The following is a 27,866-nucleotide window of genomic DNA, read 5'->3' on the forward strand; positions in this document are numbered from 1 at the left end:
TCCTATTGTTATTTAATAGTAGGGCTAATCTTGGATGCTTTTTTAACCTACAATGATCAATGAGGGGATAATAGATGATTTTATTAATAATGTCGAAAAGCTTTACAATCAACGTGTAGGTGATGCTGAAGATGGATTTGGAATAGAATTTCAGGTAGATATGCTTTGTGTTGTGCAATTGTGGTGTTTTATATTTTTGTGTCCATGTTATCTAATGCAAGCTTTTTCAATAGTTTGCGTGATCTTTGGTCATAATATTCTGGTTTGCCATCAAATCTGTCACCTCTACCAAATCAACCTTTTTTGTTGTATTTGTACCGTACTGTTTAAGCAATTTGCAGCTTAATCACTTTCACTTTATTTAATTCTCAAAATAATTTTGTAATCGTTGAACATGATACGGTACCGTACATATGTTAGAGCTAGTCTACAAGTGTCCGCCCTGGTCATAAATGAGATTCCTATCTATATGATTTAATCCTTCTGTTCCTCGTATTGCGAGGTATTATGAAGTGAATATACGTCAAATATTGGAATCGACTAATACATATAGGGTGAAGTGTATCAATGGTATTCAACCAAGCAAAATGTGTTTGTGCCTTTACTACAGAAAATAGCAGCCTAAAGCAAGGGCAAAGTTAAAACAACAGCTACTTCGCCCTATCTTTTTCGTCAATTTCAATCTATGACGTCATGACATTTTTTACCAGAGCAGATATTTGCATACCAACTCCCATCAGCTGCATTTTGTTGTCCCTTTAGCCACTTGCATGTGAGAAATTCATAGAACTTCTAATTTGGGGTACCGTTTCGGTCCCCCAAAACACCTTAAAAAAACACTGCATAGAAGCAATTTTTTTTTAAAGATTGCAGAAGGTTTTTGAAAAAAAAAAGATTCATTATCTTTTAACACTTAGGACCATTTAAAATGCTTTAGGCAGGGGTGTCCAAAGTCCGGCCCATGGCCCATGATACGCTTGTTGCACAATGTGTTCTTTTCGGCACTCAGACACAAAGAAATCATAATGATTAAGTTGCATTTTTCTTTTAAATAATGAAGACAGTATTTTCTCAAGCTATAGCCAGATGAGCAAAGTCAAAATCATTGTTAAAAATAATTGTGAAATCAACTGTCATTGCCTGCAGAGTATAATATAGTAATGAGTGATAGTCGAGCATTCATTCATTTTCTTCCTAGTAAATTCAACTATCGCTTTCAAAATTTTGCCGCAATTGTAAATGACTTATTGCTATTCACTTCTTTCTGCATGAACCCTGGTGAGGCTCCGGCTCACTTGCAGCTAATTGGGTTTCTCTGCTAAGCCAGCAGCAACATCTTTTTCTCGTGCTTTTTTTTATCAGCAGCTGGATAAAAACAAATTTCCAGAAAATCAAGATTTAAAAAAAAATGTTGAGTTTGTTTGGTTGGACATATTTGTGTGAGCAGACATTCTCGACTAGGAACTTGGGGTCTGCTACTATTCGGCGAGTCCGATTCGGCGAGTCCGATTCGGCTAATCCGATTCGGCAAGTTCCCTATTCGGCGAGAGCCTTTTTCGGCGAGTGCCCTATTCGGCGAGTTTTTGAAATTTTATTTTTGAAAGGGAATTATCGGGTACCGTAGCCTAATTATAATTGCCGTTTTCACATCGTTAAACGTTGAAATCGTGCAGAAAGGAATAAAAATAAAATGTTTGAACTATTAAATTAAAATTGGTTATGTCAGTTCAGTTGTTTTTATTTCTGACCATCATATGAAAAACAATACACGTCAACATAGCAAAGGTAGAAGCGACAAAACGCGAACGTTAAAACGTGCTTGAATTCGTCATGTCAGTTCATTTTTTTTTTGATCATGATATCAAAAACAATTCACGTCAACATAGCAAATGTGTAGAAAAAGGTAGAAGCGACAAAACGCGAACGTTAAAACGTGCTTGTGACCGAAGTAAGTTATTGAGTTGAAAGAAATTTGGCACAGTTGCAACACCTTCAGAAAAATTTAAGAAATGAAGGAAAAATAAAAAAAAGAAAATGTTACAAAAAAAATCATGTTTAATGTCTATAAGTTAGTACGGTACTTTTGAATACTTAAAATGATTAGTTTGGATCAACAAATGTGTGGCTTACAGCTTGGATTGAAAGGAAATTATCGGGTACCGTAGCCTTATGTTTAGGTTGTTAAAATCCTTACCACTGTCGTATTGCATTGTTCACACTCGGACAAAATTCTGTGTGTTAGTTGTAGTGGCCACTTTACCTCCCTAACCTGACATTTGCAGTCATCCAAATTACTGCCTCATTGCAAAGAAGTTGAATTCCTTTCCCAGCAGGCCTTATATTTCATTTACCTGTTTCACAACAAAGTCAACAAAGCTTACAAATAAGCAATCTAGATCCTGAATTTAAGATATCTACTGTATTTGTACCAGTTTTAAAAAGTGATTCATCATCATAAAAGTATGCTTAACATTGACCTGCAACTTTTTCAGTAAGCTTTGCAATGAATTATGAGTATATACGGTGTTAAGAAACTTGTGTTAATATTGTTTTACATATTTTACTTCACAAATGAAGTGTGGTACTGCTATTTATTCATTCATGAAATGCTGGCATATTGCACAACAATCAAACCTCTTAGCGTAATTTATTAAGCATCGATTTCGCGGGTCTGCTATTATTCGGTGAGTCCGATTCGGTGAGGCCAATTCGGTGAGTTCCTAACCTCTAACCCTAAAACGGCAATGATAATTAGGCTACGGTATCCGATAATTTAAAAAAAAAATTGAAAAAATCACCGAATAGGGATCGGACTCACCGAAACGGGCCATTTCGCTATGAGCCTATAATAAGCGTTTTCAGCCCAAATTCAAATAGTGTATCATTTTCTTTGTGACTCGTAGATACCATAAATAATATATTACGGTATACATGTTGCTGCTTTACAGGAACTCAAAAAACAATCACAAGTACTCAGTCAGAATCCAAAGTATAAAACCACTGCAGGAGCACATGTTGACAACAAGACAAAAAGTCGCTACAAAGATATATTACCTTGTAAGTGTTTTGTGAAAACATATTGACTGCACAAACACGAGCAATGATGAACTGTTACCATTCTTGTAACCTATACGTAATATATTCATCATTATTAATGTTGTTAATTATCTGTGTTTATGGGATAGTTAAAATGTCTCAATTGTATGGTATTTGACTGGTCTAGACTGGGCTGTGGTCCAACAGTTACAGAGTTTTTGGTTTGGTCGAATGATGCTTAAAATATATTTTATAGTAATGTGCTTATTGTATAGTAACCTTGGTTGAATTTAAGTCTGAAAAGTGATAATAGGCAAGCGTATTGCCTCCTCAACATAACTACCAATTCGATTTTTTGTACAGTTGATCACAGCAGAGTTAAGCTTCCTTTGTCGGATGGGTGTAGATCTGACTTTATCAACGCAAGTTTTATTCAGGCGAGTATTGCTTCCCTAGCTAACGGATGTTGTATCGAATTCGTAGCAAACTCATACTATTGCTTGACTGTTTTATTTATCTCTGATTTTAAAGATACGATGTGGATGTGGTCACAATGCAACACAATCTATCTTGTTTGTTGTCACATTTTTTGGACTAAAAGTGATATGACAATAATATGCGAAACTTGACAGCTGAGTGAATTACGATCTATTATTTGTCATTCAACAGGGACCAGATGGTCGTAACAGCTACATCGCTTCCCAAGGTCCATTGCCTCAAACCAAAAATGATTTTTGGAGAATGCTTTGGACCTACAAAGTAAAAGTGATAATCATGGTCTGTCGGGAGGTGGAACTCGGCAAACGAAAGTGTGAAAGGTAAGCAATCAAACATTTATGTTAAAGCTTTGGTAGAGAGTTTGCTTCGTTGAACCATAGAGAAATAAAACAAAGTAACTTCAGCGGGACATGATGTATTACATACACAAATATAACATAATTAAAATAGAATCAAGCCTTAAGAATCAAACGTAATAATCCGTCTCTCAACCGGCAGTTATTCGCCTGTGGCTCATCGTTCCTCTTGTGTGTGTTCTAATTGTTTGTCAAATGCCTGTAGTTTACATCTCATGTGATCTGTTTGCACCGTATAATTTACGTGTAATCATTCCTGTGTCACTCGTTCAGTTTGTGCTTTTCAGTCTGGAGTGTCGTTAGTATACAGTTACAGTTATAATGCAAAGTCAAATTTACCTTACAATTTTCATTTATTTATATTGCAGATATGTAATTCCTGATGAGGACACATGTACGTGTCAAAAACGTTTGAGTTTATTTTAATTATGTTATATTTGTGTATGTAATACATCATGTTAAACCCGCTGAAGTTACTTTGTTTTATTTCTCTAGGGTTCAAACATTTATGTGTAGTAGATACAAGAATTATCCAATAGCTTGTGTAATGCTTTTTAATTTCCTTTCAGGTATTGGCCCTCTGATGAACGCGATGTGCAAGTTTTTGGCGACATTGTTGTCAACTTGGTATGTTTTAGTTGTGACCTCAGTGTTCAACGAGCATGTTGTGTCTTAGTTTAAGTGAAGCACCAGTCATTACTATGAAGGCCACAAATATATATGACGCATTTAACTGCAGACAGTGCACACCGCTTCGGCCTTCCGGCCTTCTCAGTGCAGTAGGTACACTGGTGCGACCCTGGAGATATATACCTCCAGGTGATATTTTCCCATTTCTGGAACCTAAGCTCCAAAAATGGTACTACTGCCAACCTTGCAAAAGTGCTCCATACTGCTCCAGCTGCAAGCAGTGAACTTTGCGCAATGCATGGCAAGGTACCTCTAGTAAAGTGCTCAATCGGCGTAAACTAAGACCGTTCATAACTGCAGACAGCGCACTCCGTTTCGGCCTTCCGGCCTCCTCAGTGCAGTAGGGTGTACTGTAGTATCTGCAGATCTTTATCGATTGCATAACGTTCTGACTAGTTTTTTGTTTTTCATCTAATTCTACATGAAGGTGTATTTTTCTTCTTGTTTGTGTTACTTCAACAGACACTTAGTGTGTGCAACGATACCATAAATTTTAAATACTAGTTCTTAAAGTGATAGAGTTCAGTCGTTGCTGTTGCTACTCCCGGGCGAGCAAACGAGGTTTGTTACACATTCATGTAACGCTTAAAGACGTTGCATGATTGTATAAAAAGGAGTGATTTGCTGTCTGGGTCTAGCAAAAAATACTGCGTAGGTCGCAGACGTAGAATGACACTTCGGTGTGAACGGAAGCTTCCTTGAATAGTAAATAAACGTTGCTGTGTTGGAAACGACTGGTGTAACGCATGCAGTTCAAATGTTTGATCCTAACCACTGCGTCTGTATCTAATTAATGTTTATTGCTCATATGTCGCGTTTGCAACATCACATTTTTTGTAGCCATTGCTTTAACGCTATAAAACAAATCACGCTTTGGTTACATTGAAATTGTAACGTTTTTTTTTAAACTTTTAATGTGGCTAGCATCACTTTGTAATTTTTATTTAATTTCATATGTTATTAATGTAGACCGTGCTCCGCTTGTCTACATACCTCGGTACATACCTTCTAAACATAGCAGTACAATCAAATAACTTTTTTGTTGAACTTTTTTTATAGACTACAACGGAAATGTCATCAAAATGTTACTCTAAGCGAACTATCATTGCTAAAAGAGGAAAAGTAAGTTTTTGTTTTTACTACTGTATACTAGAAACACTTTTTCCAGGAAATTATAAAGCAGGTCGTTAAGAGGTTGCGCTTTATCACACACGTTGGTTGTTAGTTTGACTAACTTTCCCTGGAAAAACTATACAAACTTTCGCTTTGATAACATGCATACAGTAGAGTATTGTTCAATGGAGCAATAAGCTTCAAATTATGCTGCCACAGCAATATGAGTGGTTCGTTGTGTATAATTATGAAGTGATACTGCAACTTCCTCATTAGATTATACACACTCTCCATATTCATACGTCACGGAAAACTGCAGTGACTGAGCTTCTGTGCAGACCAACCTGTGCTTGCGATTAACGCAAATTAAACTTTTAGGATACTATTTATGTTGTGACGCAACTGATTTATTTTTCTGTATAAGTCTCTCAAAGGACTTCCTATTAATTTATTTGCAATCTGAAAAACTTGGTTTGAAGTAAAATTCGTGATTTTTTACTTCAGGAAACGCGAACTTTGTGTCAGTTTCATTACACCGCGTGGCCTGACCACGGTGTGCCGCGCACTCGTGATGAAATCATCAGTATGATTGTTGCGGCTCGAAGTCTGCAGGATTACAGGTGGGGATTTGTTTGTTGTGTGATTTTTTTTTCTACATTGTTGCGCTTTGTCTTCTGACTTTTAGTGAAAATGTGTATTGAAATTTTTGATGTATTGGCCGTGACTGGGTTGTATAATTTAGCCGGCATGCAAATTTCTTTTTTTAATTTCTTTCTTCTGAATTTTATTTTAGATTTTGTTGACCACCGCCAACTTTCTTTTTGTTGTGTTATTTACTGGAAAAAGATCAAAAGACTGCAACGTATGCAAGCGTTGAATCAATGATGTTAAAATAAGGGTTTTTTTTGCTAGCTCGCATTGCATTGCGACGAACTTTGATTAATCACGAAACTTTCATTCAAATATTCAGTTGTGATTCTGATTCTCCATTGTGCGTCCACTGCAGCGCTGGTTGCGGCCGAACCGGGGCTGTTCTTGTCATTGACTACTTCAGAAATCTTCTTTTACACAAGGTATGTTGACCGTTTATGGTCTATTATGCCAGCTTCATATAAGCGCAGGTCTGCTGCTTAAATCAAATACTTACCCTTCAAGAATTTGGGTTTGTCGCTGTTTTGTTGCAGGTTTTTAGCTCTTGTCTTATCGGTATTGTGAGCTTTGGCGTACCGGATATAATAAAGCACCACGCAATATAATCAGCTATGTTGCTCTACTTTATATTAATGTTGCGTTCACCAGTGGTACAGTGATATCAAGTTAACTTAGCAATTGGTGTTGCCTTCATGCTACTCGAGACAAGAGTTAAGCTTAAATGCCAATCACTTGCAAAAGTTCCTGCTTTTGTGGTCTCATCGGATGCTTGCGTAAAAAGTCATTTTGGTTTCGCCATTGCTATTCATCTGGAAAGCGATTTTCAGTCTGTCTTCAAATAATATCATTATTTAAACGATTTGATAGATCACTCACATATTCCAAGACCATCTATCTTCCAAAAAATTAGTGAAAAAATGTAGTTGGATTTTTATGTCCACTACTAATCCAGTTTATTTCATTTTTTAAGAATTATTTGTGTCGATAATTTATAAAACGTTTATTGGGCAACGAAAACTTCAACATGCTGCACTGGCCACTGTTAAAGATCATTTGTACACCTAAGCATCAACTTTACGTGTCACAATGTTTGGGACGACGTCCCAGTCAGCAAATCAATCCTATTTTACATCATCAATGTACAGGGGTCTTGTAGGGTTCTACTTTTTACTGTATTTAATCTAGTACGTTTTATGTTGTATACGTTTGCTCTATGATAAAGACTTATTATCAATCATATTTTGTTAGAAATTGACAGCCAACATAAGAGTATTCGATGTTGTTTCCCGAATGCGAACTCAGCGGCCAGCAATTGTACAAACAAAGGTAGTTATTTTATATGCATATCTTAAAAAGCTTTGTTGATTCTGGTGGTTGTTGTAGTTATCCGTGTGTAATTTCTGTTTATTTTTGAAAAGAGTTTAGTTAACTTCGTTTCAAATACGAATTTTATAGCAAAGAAAAAACAATTGCAAGTTTTTGTATTTTCAACTCGTGCTTATATGTGAAATCGTTTTGCAGGATCAGTACGAATTTGTTCAATTGGCTGTGTCAGAGTTATTCACTAAACACATGAACGAGCTTGGAAAGTTGTTGAATTCAAAGCTTTCGAAAGCACTGACCTCGACGAGCTACGAAAATGTAGAAATTAAACGGAAAGAGCCTCCACAAGAGCCTAAAATCCAACAGAAGAAAACTGGAAAGCCTGTGGTGACCACCCGAAATAATTATGAAAACGTTGAAATGGACTTGGGTAGTCTAGGCTATCAGACATTGCCCAACAACCGACATAGAGCCGGAAGGCCACCACGACCCGTATCTAGTTTTGAGCCTATGAACCACCGTACTGACGATTACTCGACAAATTGCCGTTCTAAGGATGATGTTATGAGGATAAAGTCCGATCCAAAATCGAACTCCAGTTTTGAAAATCATTCTTTTTTAAACGCTCCTGTAGAACTGCTTTCAAAACCAACAGACAAACTAGAAAGATTAAGAAATTCTCCTGACTCAAGATTTACAGAATCCAATGAGGCCCTGACTTCTAATCGTCATTCCAGGTGATATATTATTGCTCATTATGTGCATGCGCGTAACACTTGTGAAAGTGTGATGTTACACAGATGAAAATGTGATGTTACACAGATGTAGTTTCATGATCATCTACAGTTAATTTAAATTAACCACTTTAGAGTCAGACGCACAATTGCAGTTGTTTAAACGGTCACCGAAGGTATATTTTTTGGAAAATAGGCAGCGTCCGTTGCGTTGAATTAAAGTTGTTGCTTATAGTGGACCAGAGGTTTTTAAACTTTTTCCTGTCTGACGCACTCGGAAAAATTTGCTGAATTCGCACTCGATTGATGACATTGACGAAGTTGTCTTATGTGCCATATGTGGACAGTAGATACACGAGACCAGAAATCAATGATCTGTATGCTGAGTTATTGTTTTTTTTTCTGTGAATTTTGTTGAAAATTATTAAAATTCTTGCTACCTCTACACACAATTTTTCAATATTTTTATCTTTCAATCAACATCTGGTTGTAATCATAGTCATGGCAAAACTGTCAATGCTTCTAGGCTAACGTTAGTCTTTCTGAATTAAGCATCGGTTAACAGTCTGCTGCCTTGAAAGGATGAAGTTAAGCATACGTAACACATTTAAAAAGGATTAGCTCTTTCATATGAACATTTTTAGTTAGGTAACTGAGTGTTTGGTGCGACGCTCTTTGAAAGTTCATACGACGCACAGTTTGAAAGCCTCTGGAGTAGACAGTAGATTATTATCCTACTAAGCACAACCTGTGTGACTGGATAGTTCTAAACGGAAGCGCTACTTTCACTGGGCTATTACACAGAAAACAAAAATGTGACTCAGAACTTAAAGCCTTATATCTACTTTCAGCAACCTGCTATGGTTGCTTCCCAAACAGCAATGTAGAAATAACGGATTTTGCTGTTTGGGTCAGTACTTGTTCTCTTGAGCACCACATATTTGACACGATAACACATAAGCATAGTCATACCAAGGTCCAAGGTCATTGCTTTTGTCATAAATAGTTATTTTAACTGGCAATTATAGCCATGGTTTGACACATATGGTAAATTTTGTCACAAGTTTCAACTTTGGTATTTTTTTCTTAGAATAGACGGATAAAGACACGAGTTTTGTTGTGCAATGTATATCAACATTAATTCTCTGGCTTCTGTTTCAATGTAACAGGATCGTTGTAGCTCAGTTTGTAATGTTATTATGTCTATTTCTTTCTGTCCTATAATTGTGGCTCCTTATTCAGCTTCGACGAAAGTTCTGTCCCACAAGAACACACTCTTAATTCTTTGTTGAAAGTGAAAAAAAATAATTTTCGGAGAAAATTCTTTACTTAAGCTGATGTACAAGACCATGTGTAATTGTGTATATCCCACTGACGTGTTGTGCAGTTAAACGGTTCTTATTCACTTGATTTTCTGGTGACAATGAAAGAGGTGTTAGGTCAATGAATAGGTTTGTGGAGTGAAAACAATTTTGGTGTTTTTTGTAATCGGCGTCTGTCCTTAAAATGTATTCTGTCTGGTGATGGCTATCCCCTCGTCGTCGAGGATGATGGTCTTCGCATTAAAAAAAAAAAAAACGCTAACGATGAGTTCTTGAATGGCTAATGAATCCAATCCTGGCTTTAAAAGTTCGGTTACATTTGAAACATTTGATTCTGTTTGGTACTTTTGGTACGACTCCCACAGCTATGGTGTGCACTGTACAGTAGGAGTGTATAGCCAGTTTTCCTTCAACGAAACTTCAACGGGTTACATTCGCAGGAAAATGCTACAGGTTTTATTGATCAATTAATGCTTTATGTTTTAAAGAACTTGCTGTGCCTATGGTTCTCTATACAGTAGTGTTGATGTCAACAGTGGCTCTACAAATTCTCACCAATCACAATTTTTTCCAACTTGTTCTGATCGAGTATCATTTCATAAAGTCAATTCTGATCTAATAATCACAAAGCGTTTATTTTGTAATCACAAATTATGATTTTTGATAGATTACTAGAAGCAGAAACTATCGCAATCATAGCAGAAACAAATCCAAACACAGGTAAATATTGGTGTACGTTGTCGTAATTTTTTTTGTTTACACTGAACTGAATAAGTGTTTTATACTTCCATATGAGTCAATGTCTGTTTGTTTATTAAGTTTCATAGGTTATCGTTGTATATCAGGCATATTGATGTATCGTTTTCTGGCATTTTATTGCATGGTACAAGTTGTGGGCCGATATATGTGGGTCATCATATAATGTCGTGGCGTATAATATCAAGTTGTGGGTCAACTGGGTCATCATATAATCGATTATTATATTAAAATCCAACAGCAGCCTTCGTGATTATGTCAATATGTCATATATCAAAGTGAAACAAAATCGCTTGTAGCTCGCTGAAGCCATGTTATTGATACAGTGAGAAATCGATTTAATTGACTTTTTTTGTTCAAACGAAAATACTGGATTATGTCTACAGCATCACCCATCAGAGAGCGTATGCGCGATGCTCAAAAGAAAGTCGGTTCGACACCGCTCCAGAGCACGCCAGTTAATGGGTGTATCTGACCCGATGACTATATGCCGCGTTTCTGCTTTTAGTTGTCTGTTGTATTGCATCTCTAATCACAACGTGCTTTATGTTGTCGTAATGGACGCAAAAGGAAACATGATTTTTATTGTTCTCAGCAGCCGATTGTACAGCAGCAAAAATTGACAGCGAAATACGTGTCCATCGCTGTCGATTCTTGCTACTTTGTAATTGACTGTCGAGAAACATATGTGGTAGATTGGATAGTCTTAATGGCTAGCGACTAGCGTGTAGGCTACACCGTCATGGTTAGCGAATCGTCATTGCTCGCTCTTTTACTTCTAGTGACTACTCACTACTCAGGCTTGTGCTGACTGCTAAGTAGATCGCTCCTTTTCACACAATGGTTCTTATTATTACAATAATCTAGATTATGCATACACGATACACATATAAAGTACAGACTTTGACACTGCTTCGGCTTTTTTGAGCTACAGTGCAATGAGTGTACACTGAATAGAACCTTGTGGGTGATTTATTATGCACTTCTTTGTATCGTTAGTTGGGAAATTGCCACCTTGGAGTTTACATTTTACAGAACAGTGTGTTTTGTTCCACAGTGTCCTTATCATTATAAAGTTGATGCAATAATCGGGTCGAACAGCACATGCGTGGATTGCAATAGCTCGCTTGAACTAGTCCCTTATAACTTGCATGTTTAGTAATTACACGGTTCTAAGCTCCATACCACTCTTCAACTGGTATTGTTTAGTTTCTTTTTTAGAATTTTATTGATTTCAATTAGTGGATTTCAAAATTTAAATTCATGCAAGCTCCAATTTATTAGGTTCGAGACAATCTCCCCAGCCTTTGGACCATTTCAATCGTAATGGTGAAGAACCTCCAGAATTGCATCAGCACGCCTCGTCTGCTTTAAAAATGCCCGGTATTATACTTTATTCCAAACACAGAGCGTGATAATAAGTGTTATTTTAAAGTTTAAACTTTTTTAATTTATTTTTGCAACCTCTTTTTTACTTAACGAAAAAACAAAAACAGATCTTGTGGCGCCTGCCACGTTTCATTTTATTTGTGTCATAGACTTCATAAGAATTAGAGAAATTGCATTTTTATTTTAAAAGAATTTTTGCTTTTCTGAAATGTAGTCCATCGATCTATCAATTTTTGTTTTGTTATAGGCTTTTACTTTGGTACACTACTTTTTCAGCTATTCCAGAAAGAACGTCGGATTCTTATATTCTAAAGTCAGAAGGTGAGTTTATGTAAAGAGAACGTGGTTTATTGTCTGAATACTTTCTTGGGAGGGTAATCAGCTTTTCTTGCTGTAGGATACTTGAGAAAATCTGAAGTCTCAACGAATTAAAAATGCTGATGTTTTAAACCACTTTTTAATGATGGTGCTGTATAAATATGCGTTTCTACAGCAGTCTTGAGTCAATTATTTAGCGTTTTATGGTTTACTGTAAATTTCAACTTCGTGAGAGTTTCGTCTCCTACGTCCACGCAATGGCTGTATTTCAGAATCGAAGCCGTCGTCACAATCCAAAGAATTGGATCTACATTCCAAATCTGCTGAGTATGTGATTTTCAATCAATTGACATCATTTTTTGTACGTTTTATGTTTAATCTACGTAAGCAGGAAGCGACTTCATTTGTATTCAGTGCCAACCAGGAAGTTGTGGAGTTCTCAGGTTGCGAAATCCGCCCTTTCAAATTGATTCTACGTCTGCAAACATTGAGTCAATACAAAAAGTGCATATTTTGTTGCCTGGGTCACGCACAGGCAGGTCACATTCATATTTTTGGCACGAAACTGCATCGCGCAAGTTTCTACTTAAAAATAGTTTTTAAATAGCAAAACAATGGTACGCTTTTGCGTGATATTGTCTTTATATACACGGAAAGGATGGATGCAGCAGAAATGTTGCTATTTTTGTTTCTCTTTTGTTGTGTACTGAGATATTAAGGTGAACACAAAAAAGTTTGTTCAAATAGAAAAGGGGTGCATTTCTTTTAAAACTTTAAAGATACAAATATATCTTTGAATGGCTATCCATTTTCTTGTTGATTCTATTTAGCATTCCTGCTTTCAGCAGAATGACACAGTTTCCGGTTTCAGTAAGTGTTGATATCCTCAATGTTGTACGAATGTGTGTAGATTGTAGGTCTTCCTTGTATTTAGGTCAACCAGCGTGTCTGCTGATGCTTTTCGTGCAACTTCTTAGCAACGATTGTTTCAATATTTAAATTCAGAACTAAATAGGCCTAAGTTGATCTTTTCACAATCGACAACTCATTTCAGTCGGGCAAAAATGTTTGCAAAACTTTGGCTGTCACATTCCTAGACAACAAAATCATTCTTTGCATTGATTCAAGAACATCGATAGACGCCTAAACACTGTAAAAATAGTTAATAACACTGTAAAAATAGTAAACACTGTAGTAAACACTGTAGTAGTAAACACAATAGTAAACCTAAACACTGTAAAAATAGTTAATTTCACTCTCTAGAAATGTGACACCCGAAACGCTGTTCGGCTAAAAATAAGCTTGATGGTGGAATAATAAATCAAGTTGTGTTGGATGTTGCGTACTTTAATTTGAGTACATCTGATTAAGTTTTGCTTTGGGTAAATAAAGCTAATCAAAGCTGGTTTGTTGCAGAATTGTGACTGAAACAGCTCCGGTTGATTCCAAAACAGCAGTTGAGACAAAACCTAGACATTTTTTTGGCAAGGGCAAGGTATGCTTAAATTGCTCAATCTGAAATTTTTGCATGTAATTATCACATATGGACTGTGGTGCGAATGAAGGGAAAGGCAGCTGTCTTGCCCTTCCATGCGGATCATAACACGCTGATACGCATGGAACCGGAGCAATTGTTTGCCGCGTCATTATTACCCGGAATGGCCCGTTTCGGTGAGTCCGATTCGGTGAGTTCGATTCCTTAACGGGGGATTTTTTTAATTTTTTTAAAAAATTATCGGGTACCGTAGCCTAATTATCATTGCCGTTAGGATAGAAACTCACCGAATCGGACTCACCGAATAGTAGCAGACCCATTATTACCACAGTGGAACCATGATGTAAGTACGTCCTATTGGGAGCGACCCAACTACTGTGCTAAACGCACAAGCTTTCTGTACCGAGTGTCCAGACTTGTACTGATAGACACGAACAACTCCTTTCACTATTATTGAAATATATTCGTGAACCGAATTAATTGCTTTGAATTTACAAGCGTTTATTTTGCAACGAATATGTTACCTTATAGTTTATAAACCTGCACTTTCAGCATGAGACATTTCTGCAACAGTAGAGACTTTATGTCGGTTTTTCATCAGCGTCGTTTTGCTTTTGAAAGTTGTAAAATACAACATATGACGTACACTTCCCAAAATCCCAATTAATGTCGTGAGCATCGAGGTGTGCAACTGTGCATCAAGGCTGTATATACTGATGCACTATAATATTTTGTTACAGAAACCAATTAAGAATAGATCTGGCGGAGTATACAACAAAGGTAAGGCTTGCTGATGTGACAATATTTCACTTTGTTTGCAGATAAACAAGAGTTTTTGTATGTAAGTTTTCAATAAAGGTTTTGTCAAAAAACTTTTTGTGGAAACTGGGGTTTACCGTTTTTTTTAATTGATTCACCGGATAAGATATTTCAGAACGCGCTGGCTGAGTAAGCCTTTGACCACAAATAAAAAAATTTAACAGGGCCCAAAATCCAAAAATTATGCTGATGTTGCTTGTTTACCAAATATTTGTGAAAACTATACTGTTTCCATCTTCTATGCAAACTTTATAAAGCAAAATTATATTCTACACCACCATTGGATGGTGGTGTAGAATATGCAGTAAGTGGAAACAGGATGTTTTCGTAAAAGTTTGCTAATCAAAGAACATGAGTTTGCAGTTTGGTTTTTGGATTTTAAGCTCTTAACGTCTTGTTAGGCATCTCAGTAAGTTTGCTTCGAAGTCTCTGTAATCGTAAAGTAGGCAGTTTGCATAACTTACAATGAAACACAGGCATTTGCGTTCAAGTGTTTATTGCTGCTTTTTTACATCATGACATATCTCAGTCTAATGCTGTGGTTCTCAACGGGGGCGTTTTGATTTTGCAGGGGGGGCGGTATGATTACGTCGGCTTAAGGGGGGCGTTTAGATTATTAGGATGCATTCTGATTTTACCCATCTACCGCCCAACGTAACGATTTCGTCAAAGAGCTCGTATCTTCGTGGTAGCATTTCCTACCTCATACCTGGTGGAAAAGGGATTCACGTGTGTTGTTCTGCTACATACCAAACAGCGAAACCCACTTGACATATCCATAAGAGGTGATCTTCGAATGTTTCTCACTGGCTTTACACCGAATGTGAAGAAACTGGCACTTCCTTACCAAGCCCAAGGTCCACAGTTCACACTGACTACCAGTTACTGGCCTGTAGGCCTATACTGTTTTTATGCTCGCAAATATACAGTATATTTGCTTTTCATCAAATATAGTTACTAGTCTCTAAAACCCTTACAGCTTGTTTTACCCTAACAGGGTGATCATCAGAACGTCCTTATTCTAATAGAAATAGAATTCTATTTGAATAAGGACATTTTGATGATCTACGTTTTAGGGTAAAACAGGCTGTAAGGGTTTTAGAGACTGGTAATTAGCCTATATTTGATTTAATTCGTGCTGCTTGGCCTTTTGCTTGGCATTGAGCACTTTTTGTAGTATTAATAGTATTTATTGTTTTATATTCGCTTTTCGTAATCAATCGTTTTTGTTGGGGGGCGGTAAAATTTTGCCAGTTCATAAAGGGGGCGTTAGGCCAAAAAAGGTTGAGTAACACTGGTCTAATGTATACTCTGGCAGACACTATCACATACGCGCTCTACCCAGACCAGTATGGCAACAAAGTGAGCTTGAAATTTGTCCAACAACAAAAAACATCACTTTTCCTTCAACCTTTCTCTCCACTGGGTCTTCACCGACACGCCGTGCGGTAGTGCTGAACGGAATGTTAATCTGGGGCGTCTACGCTGCAAATTGTAGCACGGGACCTCTTTCTTAGGGCACTCTTTCATCCGCTTGCAAAGCACTGCTTTTCCTCTGTAAACGTGATATAATGTTATTGCTCAGCTATTGTTTTGTTGTTGGTGGGAAAGAATTTATATTTACTTTACGCCGATTGAGCACTTTACTGGAGGCACCTTGCTATGCATTGCGCAAAGCTCACTGCTTGCAGTTTGAGCGCTTTGGCAAGGTTGGCAGTAGTACTATTTTTGGTGCTGACGTACCACAAATAGGAAAATGTCACATGGAGGTTTATATCTCCATGGCCATACCAGTGTACTGCACTGAGGAGACCGGTAGGCCGAAATGGTGTGCACTGTTTGCTGTTATATTTACTTTCATGTAAATTTGTTCGGTTTTACTAACTTGGTGTCCACTTGGAACTTGGGGTAATGCCTGTTCATCTTAATCCGACAAAACAATAACTTTGACTTCTCCATCTTTCGCAATGCGTTATTCAGTTCTCTGCAAACCAGGATTTGTTACCCAATAATTTGTACACCAAAGTTACCTTTACCTCATCGCCTACCTACGTAGGCTATTTTACGTGCGCAATGTCGTCACGATATTTTTATAATATACAGTACATCACAACTACATTCCATGCATATAGAGTAAAGTTGTATTTTAAGTGTGTGCAGAACTTATCTGTAGATTGATATGAACTATTTCCCATGACCAATTCAACACGCGTGCATTTTGTGGAATATTGCCTTCTATTCTGCAATTCGTTGTTGCCAGACAAGGTTCTATAAACTCACAATAGATTGAGCTTCGGAAAACCCCACTTTTTCTTCAATACTTCCAATATGGCGAGAGGATAGGCTCTCTTCCTTCCTAGCCGCCTAATCACTTGTAATATTGCCCAACCCAGTGAGGTAGGTCCTGAAGAAACAACAGTTTATTTATTTGTCGCCTGACAATGCAACAGCGGCTACACGATATCTCTCTTCTGTATATAATTTAGTGTCTGAAGGTATTCTGTGTAAATTTAATTTCATTAAAATAGTCACAAAATTTGTGGCTTATATTTTTCTTAAACTGGACAACTTTTGGTGTCGCTTATGAACAAACTCATACTTTAAAAAAGTTATCTGAATACTAGCCACTGCTTACTTCTATACATTTTCTTTGTTATGTAATAGCCTGTTCTGTGTTTCTTATAGTAAGCGTAATCGTTATTCGGTCTTGTTCTGTCTAATGTGCTTTCCCATCTTCGTTTCAAGCATTGTCGACAAAAGTTTGGAGGCCGACAGTAACGTTGGAACAGACATTTTGGTTTTGTATATTTGCTGCAACTCTTTCCTTTCGACACTTGGCAAACTTTTGGTTGAATTTCATTCGTATTCACCTGGCTTTGGTCGTAGTAGTTCACTCGTTGCGAGCATTTACTTGCCTGTTTGGCGCTGACATGCAGCTCTTTCGGTACTCTTCTGCCCTGCATTGCAACTGGCTGTGATTGGCTCTGGCTGCCAGTTGCATGAGATGGTACTTTTTCCGCTCTAAATTTTTTCTTTCTGTTTGCGACTTTTGTATGATTGTTTTCGTCAATAGTAATTGTTGACTGCGTTGTCTCAGCTGACCATTTATGTTTCTGAGGAAGACCGACCAACCATCTGGCGCAACGTGTGCTCGCACTTAACTTGGGCTTGAGTATGAACTTGTCGGACAGTTCTTCGTCGATTCTAAATTTGTCGACTTGCATTTTTGACGATTGCTTCAACCGTTGTGTTGCGCGCGATTTTGGTTTGTGCCGTCTCGTGTTGTGTGCTACCTTACTGTCATCATACGCTTCTTTCCCCGATATTTTTCGTAACTTTTGACACTTTGTATGCTTGCTGTCTTTGCTTTGATGAATTGGTGGGCAAGGCAACTGACTGTACCTGGTGTGTCCTGGTAGACCATTACTTCTCTTAACCATAGTTCAATATCTACAACTTGTTTTCTTTGTCTTCGGTTTCGTCAACCATTCTAAATATCCAAAAAAGTACTGTAACTCAGCGTTGAACAATAATATAAAAAACAATTTCCGTCTTCTAACTTATCTCTGAAACGTCGTAATATACGCAAATGTGTTCCTTCATTGGTTACGGTAGATATTGCCTACTCAAAGTCTCTGTGTGATTTTATTTTTGAAAACAAGAAGAAACGCTAAGTAAACGGCGCGATGCAGTTATTTAGTTATTTTTCGCAACCAAACATTTTCCATATAACGATGCGGGTACCGTACTTTGCTAACTGCTCAGCATTTAAGTGATGAATTTAGAGTCATGTCAACCCCAGATGCACCGCTATAGTTACACGAAGTTATGTCGATTGCACAAACACGTCGAGCAATATGGGAGTAACGAGTAATTTGCAGTTTTATCTTTCGAATAACAACGATTTTGACAGAAATTGACGCTAGCGTATACCTGACTAAGAAATATTGTATAGCACTCACGTGGTCTCGTTAAGTCATCTGTCAGCCCAGATTTCCTCACCGGTTTGCAGGCATACCTTTTAAAGTTTTAAGTAATGTTTTTACAACTGGTGCCACTGGAAGAGCTATTTCCCTGTAGCAATGTTTTTTTTCTGCTTGATCGTAGCAGATTGCCTTGCAGAAAGACCACTGACTAAGTATTGTGATGTTCGTGATTTTGTGACGTCATAGTTGATTTTTTAAGCTTGATATTTATTGATTTATCATTTTTATTGTATCCTGTATATACCATGGCTCTCCCTTGTTAATCCAACGGTTAATAATCTGATTCGTTTACAGCCATTTGCACAGTCAGATAGGGATTGTAAAATGTAAATGTCTCACTCGTTTTTAGAGAAGGGTAGAATATTTCAGCCCCTCTGTGATTATGTGACCGTATTAAGCCAAATTAATACGATCGAATAGATTTGCAGGAAAAGGGGAAAGCCTTCACTCAGCAGTGGGCTACCACAGGTTAAAAATGAAATGAATTAAGCAAAGTTTAGTTTGGTTTCAATCAACAAGTTTTCTTAAAATTAGGTAAAAGTTTTCAATTCCCATTTTTATGTTTAGCCGTTGATAGCTTCACACTTGGTTGTTCTGCCGATCTTGTTTTTAATTCATTCATTTTTCGACCGTTGATTTGTGAGGCAATCGAGTGTACAACAACTGGAGCTCTGTTGGTTGATTTTTTTCCTTCTTGAATTTATGTCTTGAAATGGCGAAACAAGATATAGCCCAGTTTAACAAAATTACACTTGCTTTGTTGGTACGAAAATATATATTGTTTTTAGGTTAATATTGCAGAAATTGCTCCCTTACTATCTACTTTGCTTCAAAAAGAGCATGTTTTTCATTACTAAACATCAGAGACCACCATTTGTCTGCAGCGACTTCCTCATATCAAATATCGTTGACATCTTCAATTTTCAAATTTTATTTTTTGTCAGGTCATTCTTCACTATAGCTTCCATGTTTCCATCATTACCTTACTTTAAACTCGTCAAGTTTATTATTTTCTCTTTTCGCTTTAGATGTCGAAGTCATTTCATACGGTTCCCACTCAAGTACTCCCCAATATCTGTCCATTCTCTTAAGATATCGCTGCTAATTTTGTGACGTGACTTGCCATACATCATTCGAAATACTTTTATCGCAGAATCGAATCATTCTTATCACATTGTACGCTTTATTTGTACCGTAGATTACACAACTTTTAGTCACGATCGGCCATCGTCATTTGTCTGCACGGGAATAACGATAGTTTGAATTTCGTTTTATAAGCCCACTCCTTCATAAAGGGAGCAAGTCTTTTAGGCGCTGACAATTAGGCGGCACACTGTGGTCTAATAGGCGCGCACACTGTGGCGTCTGGATATTTAGGTGCGGAGCACTGTGGCGCCCGGTCGTTTAGGTGCTATTCCTAGTAAAGTCTGTAGATAGTAACAGCTTGGCAGCTTGCCAGAAAATTATATCATGGCTTCCGTGAGTGAAGCTGCTTAAACCGGCAATGCTTTTCACATAAAATGTTATATTGAACAGAAAAATATATTGTTGTTTTATTGATTTATTATTGTTTTATGTGTTGTTAGTCCAGGTTTGCGTTGGTGAAAGCTTTATCAATAAATTATTCAAGCTTCCGAACATTATTGGAAGTAATCCTACGGAAGTATTCCTACGTGGCAGATCCATAGTCTTTGCCTGTCCTATTTTGGCTACGGCAATAATATAATATTTTGTGTGAAAATCATTGCCGGTTCAAGCAGCTTCACCCATATATTTTTCTGTTTAATATAATATTTTGTGTGAAAACGCATTGCCGGTTTAAGCAGCTTCACTCACGGAAGCCATGACATATTTTTCTGTTCAATTTAACATTTTGTGTGAAAAAGCATTGCCGGTTTAAGCAACTTCACTCACTGAAGCCATGACCAACAACGCACACGCATTAACAAAACAACATATTTTTCTGTTCCATATAATATTTTGTGTGAAAAGCATTGCCCTACGCCCCTACCTGCCAAGCTGATACAACCTGCAGACTTTACTAGGAATAGCACCTAAATGACCGGGCGCCACAGTGCTCCGCACCTAAATATCCAGACGCCACAGTGTGCGCGCCTATTAGACCAGCGCCTAACTGTCAGCGCCTAATAGACGTGGACCCTTCATAAAGCCCATGATTGTCTGGTCCCGAGATGGACTTGATAAGGCGGGAACTACTGCAATTGACTTAACTATTCAAAATCCTTTTGATGCTGAATCTTAACCAAATTGAACTTGAAGAGTAAAGTACCGTAGCTATATGTCATTGTCTACTTGCGTCGTGAGTTCGACCCCGCCTTGTTTCTGTGTATTTTTGGCCGACTCCATTTTATTTTTTATTTCAGCTACCGAGGGGGAACGTAATAGTTTTTTTGCGTTGGTTTTCAATATTATTATTTGAATTTAAACTTTTTTCTTCTGGATCTTGATTGTGCGTAGGCTAACACTACTTTGAAATATCCCAGACAGCAATTTCCATCATTTTTATATTGATTCAACGTCTGCAGACGTTGAATCAATGTATATACTACAAATTTTGTGGTCTTGTTCGTGTAAGCGCTGTGTGTAAACTTTAGATACGACTAACAATTGCTTTAAGCAGGAACGCCGAAGTCTGTGCAAGAAGCAGCCACACAAGAATCTAAACCTCGTAAGGGGCGTGGTCTAGGTGAGTCAGCATCACATATACTAATGATTTTTGTGAATGGAATTGACTTTACGCTAAAAAATACTTTCACTGTAGCCTAGTGTTTTCAACTTTGTATTGCTGGTGTAGTGCATGCTAAAATTTCTCACAATTTTTTTAAATGATGCAATCATGCAACATATTAATTAACGTGCATTAAATTTGATGTTTTTCGACATCTGACTTTGACGTTGCGTCGAAACGTGCATTGGTTCTAAAATACACTAACTTAGTTTTGGGTCGCAACGGTAGCTGCAAAATTGTCTGATTTTGTCAGAAACTCATTCATAACAGCAAATCAATACTGGTGTTGATCTTTTGGTGGCAGGGTTATCCGTGTTTATCGGTTCCGTTTACTCAGTTGCCTTAAACCAACGAAACTAAACAAAAATCAACTAGATCCTTCTGTCACTATCATTTTCTATTTGTTTTAAGGGTCGATATTACACCACGGGAGTTCTTTTTTTGGCGCATTGTATTGTTTGTTGACTTTTTAAACTTACCGTGAAAAATTTTAAAGTTAAGACCAGTTTCGGCCATTTAGGTGTGTTTTGTCTGATTGATCACTATTTTGCTGTTTTGCGAATATAGTCGACTTCAGGCCAGTGGCGGATTCAGAACGTAATTTATGGGTGGGCCTAAGAAATATCTTGGTGGGCCTTCACCAATAATGCCACGGCGTGCCAGGATACAAAAACTAAGTGTTACCAAATATCTCTTACAAATGCTGTGAAATAGTGATGCCACAGACAATTCAGTGCCACTTGGTTGTTCTAGTAGGCTACGGTATTAAACATCAATATGTTGTTTTTCATGAATCTGATTTTGGGTGGTCCCACTGTCAATCTGGGTGGGCCTGTACCAATCAGGCCCACCCGGTAGATCCGCCCCTGCTTCAGGCTATGTTTAAATGTTATTGTTTTCTCTTATTTGTGCCGGTGGTTGCTCAGAAGCAATGTAATTTCACCACTAAGAAGTGTTAACTTCTGTCGTATAAATTTTAAGCACTAGTTGAATTTCTGTCCTATCGATATGGTTCGATGAACCATACCCAGCCAGAAAATTATTCCTCTCCTTAGTCTGCATACGTTGAATCGATGTAAAAAAAGACTGATTTCTTGGGTGGGTGAAAACACCTATCAAATCGCGTCGTTAGTTCAGAAAGATTATAAATTTTTCTTGTGTTTATCCTGAAGACATTTTGGCCATGACAAAAGCCACCCTTCTGTTGTAATTTCACAATTATTTTGTGTTTCAGGTTTCCTGCTGGCTCGTCCAAAGGTTCCTAAACAAAAAGGTGTATCACCAGCAGCAAAATAGAAAGTGTTCCCGTTTGTGTTTTTATTTTATTGCAAATTAGGAATTACTTTATCCTTGTCTTAGTGGGGGTTGTTGTTGTTTAGCTTGAGGACATTAATGGTTGTTTTGCCGTGTTAAATATTGTCATTGCGTTATTGTAGTCAGTTGTTTCTTTAAGCAGATTTGATCATATTGCCTCTGAAATGATGTCGTTATCTATAATCTCACTTATTTTCCCAACCTGAAAGTTCAATAATGTTGAACAAAGTCAACGTACTGATGTGATGAATTGGGAATTTTATTTGACCTAAAAATGAAAAACAATACCTTATTAGTTTGTTTTTTTTTAAGACAATTTTTTACGTTTAGAGTAGAAAATGGCGCATTTTTGTATAAAGAACGAATTATTGCAGTTCAGTTTAAAGTTTATTGTAGTGCATTTCCCGGTATCACCTTTGTCCTTAAGATGCGGGTGCGAAGAAAAAACTGCCCCGCAGCAGTCGTTGTCGATTGGCAGCATGAAAGTTCATCTTATACGCAGCTGATGGCACATAATGATGCAACAAACTGGCAATGCTATTTGCTGTACACATCGCAGTTTTTTCATCATGCGCTTCAGATCTGTTTAAAACGATTTTTTTCACTCGAATTGACATTCATGACAAGCAATTAATTCTAAACAATTTAAGACAAAAAAGTGTGTGTAGAGCAGCCCTAGCCTTATAAGTTCTTATGTTATAACCGATGTTCACTGCCCATACAGTCTTGTTTTAAGTCCAGATGTCTTTCTGAACTACTTCAAGCATACACTTTGGTGTCTCCATCTTTTTGATAAATAAGGGACAGCACGTCGTAATCGTGGTAGATTTTTACCAACTTTGCTGAACTTCATAAAACCCCGATAGGTCTTACAACACCCGAGGTATGGTGGCCCAAAATACGGAAAGGGTGTTGATGTAAAATGAATCCTCCACTGATCAGTGGAGGATTCAGGGAGTTCGGGGAGGATCTCGGGAGTTGTAGTGCCTCGGGAGTTCAGTGGAGGATCTCGGGAGTTGTAAGACCCGATAGGTCTTACAACTCCCGAGGTATGGTGGCCCAAAATACGGAAAGGGTGTTGATGTAAAATGAATCCTCCACTGATCAGTGCATTTCAAATTCAATTTTAACATGACATTTGACAAAAGTAAAAAAGATGCTTGCCCTTTTGGTAAGATTTTGACTACTGATTTTGCAATTATGGTTCACAAAATCATTTTGAAATTTAATCTTTCTTTGAACCACTAAAGCTTCTCAGACACTGAGATGGACTGCTTAAATTGTGTCTTTGAAGGGTAGTTGCCACTACTGTTCCATCTACCACTTTAGGTTGAATGCACAGCTTCCATTTTCGCAATTCTTTCTTTTACGTTTTGTTTTGCACAGAGCTTGGTCTTGTTAAATTATCCAAGGGTCATAACGGTGTAAATTAGAAGTTTTTATGTTTTTTTCTCAGAAAAGGACATGAACACTTGAACAGGCTTCCAACTGCTACTGCATTTGGTTCAAGTTGTTTGCTTTTTTTTTCTGCTGAAGCTCATAAGCTCATTGTTTTCATGTTTCGTAGGATTTCTTCAATTTAAGCATTATAGTCGTAGGCCATGTGTTGCTTTAAAACCTAGAAATAATTAGTTTGTGTGACTTATATTTTAACCCATTTTTATTAAATTCGAAGTTCACAAGTTTTTTTGCATTGCAATTTTCACACTTGTTTCTGTAACTGCATATGCAACACCTTTATGACTTTGCGTTGTTTCTACAAAAGTGCAATGAAGCGCTGTTGTTTAAAGCTCAATTTTTTATCTTTGAATCGCGTTAATGATTTTGTTTTTATTAAGCCTACTGACTACTGAGGTTATGCATGTTTTTCATAATTTATTTTTCGTCGTCCACTGTTCAATAATTAACATGACTTGCTGTATTTATTTATTTGCATATTATCTTTTTCATTTTAAAATCATTTTTCTTGTAATTTTAAAGTTCTGATTTCATGTTTTGTCAATAGCAGATTTTTTTTTGTAAAAAGCGTTGTAATCACCTTTGTTTCATGATCGTATCGTTGTTGCGGCATGAACAGATTTAATCATCGTTCATGCACTTTGCTCAATGTAGGCTTTAGTAGCTAGCCTATGCATTGTTCCAAAATTTGTGGTTCGCAACGAAATAGCAAAACAATTTTTATTACGTGTGCAACCTTCACTTAAAGTCAATATCCTGCATAGTGTTGATTGGCGTCGTATTTTGAAATTGCTTTTGTTTTACCAAAGTAGCCACTTGTGTGTGAATGACGAAATGTAAAATTAACGTGTATTAAAATTAACCAGTTCAAGGTGTGTGTTGCTGACCGAAGCAATAGCCAGGGCCGTGTGAGCACCATCTCACCCCCCCCCCCCCGAAAACCACTAGTGGGCTCCTATGTTTAGTGATGGCTCTTACAAATAGGACAAACAAGTGTTATGTTATGGCCTCTTTCAATGTGAAGGAAAAATATTCACATTTATAATTTCAGGAAACCGTAAGTAACCGTACCCTAATGCAGTGCTTCTTAAACTTTTTTAGTTTTGTTCACCTCTAGCATCTATCTCTAGATTTCATTCACCCTTGTCTCATGATATGATAAAACTATCTCGTCTACTTATACAGTAGGATTCGCCTATAACGGCTTCGTTTATAACGTCAATTCGCTTATTACGTCACATTTTGCTCGGTCCCGGCAGAATTCCTATCTTTTACGTACATTGTAGTTCGGCTACAACAGCATCGCCTATACCGTCAATTCGCATGTAACAGCACCCTTTATTGGTCCCCAGACGTCTTTTGTTCGTTTATAACGTCACTTTGACCATTCGTGGTGAAGGTGATGGCTTAGTCTTTTAATCCAGTTAGCGCTGATGCTTGCAAAATGTCTTCCCTTTATTTTGCTACGTCGTTCGCAGCAGGGACTTTAATTAACTGATTTAACTTTTTTCCCGCGTGAAACACTATCACGAGCTGTATTGCGCAAATTTCCTGTACCTTTCGCTGTAGGTTATTTTTTTTAAACAATTTCTTTGTTTACTGTATTTTCTGCGTGACTTTTGTCAGTTTGGTGGTACACAGTAAACCTGACTGGATTATACACCTCTTTCTTTAATCAAAAGACAGTTTTGGAATAGTTTGCGGTAGTTCGTCTATAACGTCAGTTTTTGTAATCCCCTAGAGGTGCCGTTATAGGCGAATTCTACTGTATATAACAGCACAAAATGACTTAGCTTGAGCTGATTTTATCAAAAATCACAGTCAAACTGTCATCAAACTACTGTCATCTATATCAAAAATCATCACTACAAAACACAGTCAACAAATTTCAGTGCAAACCAACTTCACTATTACAATAAGCAAAAAAAATAACAGTTCAGTACCGGTAGTCGATTTACTGCAGAAAATTGGATGTCGGTTGGTTTTGCTTTAAAGAACACTTGAAATGTAACAGTCTAAAAAGACTAATAGTCTGGGAGCCTACGACAGAAGATTTCACCCCATAAGGTACAAAAGGTTTGACCCCTTGAAGTTACTGGGGTCAACCATGTCACTCACAAAAAGTATGGAAGATTGACCGCGCCGGGTGGATCTGGACGCTAGAGCCCCCTAAAAAGCCCAAAAAGGGGGTTAATTTCACCCCATAAGGTACATGGACCAAACTTGGTGAAAACGAAGTTCTATGTCAGGACATCACAAAAATATCAAATCTAACAATATTTTCGAGTGGAAAGGTGATGTAAGACCCCCCCGAAAGTGACCCCCCGGGGGGTTAATTTCACCCCATAAAGTACATAAACCAAAGTTGGTCAAAACGAAGCCTTATGTCACGACATCACAAAAATATCAAATCTAACAATATTTTCGGGTGGAAAGGTGATGTAAGATGCCTTCAAAGTGACTTCCCTTAATGTGACCCCCTCGGAAGGTGTATTTCACCCCATAAGGTACATGGACCAAACTTGGTCAAAATAAAGTCTTATGTCAGGACATCACAAAAATATCAAATCTAACAATATTTTCGGGTGGAAAGGTGATGTAAGATGACTTCAAAGTGACTTACCTTAATGTGACCCCCTCGGAAGGTGTATTTCACCCCATAAAGTACATGGACCAAACTTGGTCAAAACGAAGTCTTATGTCAGGACATCACAAAAATATCAAATCTAACAATAGTTTTGGGAGGAAAGATGATGTAAGACTCCCCTAAAATGACCCCCCAGGGGATTAATTGCACACCATAAGGTAGGCTACATGGACTAAAGTAGGTTAAATCATGGATCACGGTTAAATCGAAGTCTTATTTCACGGCATAACAAAAATATCAAATCCAACAATATTTTCGGGTGGAAAGGTGATGTAAGATGTCATCAAAGTATAACCCTAAGAGGGTTTATTTCATCATAGAGTACATGGACCAAACGTGGCCAAAACGAAGTCTTATAGGACACCACAAAATATCAAATCTAACAATACTCTCAGTTGGGAAGATGATAAAAGACCTACCCAAAAGTGAATCTCCTCCTATAGTTTAATTTACTTCATTCCTTACTCGAACCAACCTTGGTGTAACGGAAGTGCTATGCCAGGACAATACCAATGGATTAAATCTAAAAATATTTTTATTTAGGTTTTGGTGAAATACATTCACAAGCTGTCCCATGATGCATGAAATGGAACTATAGCCTACTTTACAAAAAGTTTTTGCATAAATCATGTTCAGTCAATCGAAAAAAGGCAACAGGACATGACAATACATGGCTTTGTAACACCAAAAACAGAAAGTACATGAGAAGCATATAGGCTACAGTAGTCAGAAAATTGATCGAAGATCTTGATACGACCACTAAATGTTGAATTAATCGAACAACTGACTATCCAAATCAAAACGTTTCGAAGTGAACCATTTGGAACGTTAATTCAGGCAGTAATGAACATTTTCCAGCTGCTACAATAAACCCAATGTAGTAAATTTTTGTTTAATGCTATTTGCTTCATGTCTCTAATCAGTTATTGTAACTGTTCATTCATAAACAGAGATTGTTTGTGTAAATGTAAACGGTCGTTTCTTTATTCTTCATTGGCACTGCTGTCGCTTTCACTTTCTTCGTCTTATTCTTCGTCTTATTTGGATAGTCAGTTGTTCAATTTAGTCAACATTTAGTGGTCGTATCAAGATCTTGGATCAATTTTCTGGCTACTGTAGCCACGGCGCCGATCCCTATAGGACAGTGGAGACATGTCCCCACCATCTTTTTACATGTCTCCTCCATCTTTTTACATGTCCCCATCATCTTTT

The 27,866-nt window shown here is 37.4% G+C and overlaps 2 protein-coding genes across 3 annotated transcripts; one reads left to right on the top strand and one right to left on the bottom strand.

Annotated features, from left to right (window-relative positions):
* LOC145779868 (uncharacterized) lies at window positions 1-24,872 on the top strand. Its single transcript, XM_082591538.1, has 18 exons — window positions 1-154; window positions 2,949-3,057; window positions 3,400-3,473; window positions 3,706-3,854; window positions 4,460-4,517; window positions 5,640-5,702; window positions 6,198-6,313; window positions 6,664-6,766; window positions 7,593-7,670; window positions 7,866-8,404; window positions 10,391-10,443; window positions 11,764-11,862; window positions 12,145-12,189; window positions 12,459-12,513; window positions 13,603-13,681; window positions 14,422-14,461; window positions 21,128-21,193; window positions 22,470-24,872. Exons 1-18 carry the CDS (start codon window positions 53-55, stop codon window positions 22,529-22,531), a joined length of 1,890 nt encoding a protein of 629 aa, XP_082447664.1. The 5' UTR covers window positions 1-52; the 3' UTR covers window positions 22,532-24,872.
* Window positions 13,117-18,596, bottom strand: LOC145779876 (uncharacterized). 2 transcript variants are annotated; one of them, XM_082591556.1, is made up of 6 exons: window positions 18,463-18,596; window positions 17,136-17,990; window positions 16,781-16,904; window positions 16,386-16,484; window positions 15,912-16,055; window positions 13,117-13,336 (listed from the first exon to the last, which is right to left on the bottom strand). In XM_082591556.1, exons 2-6 carry the CDS (start codon window positions 17,938-17,940, stop codon window positions 13,330-13,332), a joined length of 1,179 nt encoding a protein of 392 aa, XP_082447682.1. In that variant the 5' UTR covers window positions 17,941-17,990; window positions 18,463-18,596; the 3' UTR covers window positions 13,117-13,329. The 2 variants fall into 2 exon arrangements, with proteins under 2 accessions (XP_082447682.1, XP_082447676.1); XM_082591550.1 differs by lacking the exon at window positions 13,117-13,336 and having other exon boundaries at window positions 15,853-16,055.
* Window positions 24,873-27,866: the final 2,994 nt, after the last annotated feature.

This window comes from Aplidium turbinatum, chromosome 1 (assembly GCF_918807975.1).
Source record: "Aplidium turbinatum chromosome 1, kaAplTurb1.1, whole genome shotgun sequence".
Taxonomy (NCBI): domain Eukaryota; kingdom Metazoa; phylum Chordata; class Ascidiacea; order Aplousobranchia; family Polyclinidae; genus Aplidium; species Aplidium turbinatum.

Coding starts and splice junctions, on each gene's coding strand:
- LOC145779876 (XM_082591550.1), bottom strand. CDS start 17,940: ATGGTTAAGAGAAGTAATGGTCTACCAGGACACACCAGGTACAGTCAG. Junction 16,485..16,780: donor TTTCCGAAGCTCAATCTATT/GTGAGTTTATAG, acceptor CCTGGTTTGCAG/AGAACTGAATAACGCATTGC. Junction 16,056..16,385: donor AAGTTCCAAGTGGACACCAA/GTTAGTAAAACC, acceptor TCACGTTTACAG/AGGAAAAGCAGTGCTTTGCA.
- LOC145779868 (XM_082591538.1), top strand. CDS start 53: ATGATCAATGAGGGGATAATAGATGATTTTATTAATAATGTCGAAAAG. Junction 8,405..10,390: donor ACTTCTAATCGTCATTCCAG/GTGATATATTAT, acceptor GATTTTTGATAG/ATTACTAGAAGCAGAAACTA. Junction 12,514..13,602: donor CTACATTCCAAATCTGCTGA/GTATGTGATTTT, acceptor GGTTTGTTGCAG/AATTGTGACTGAAACAGCTC.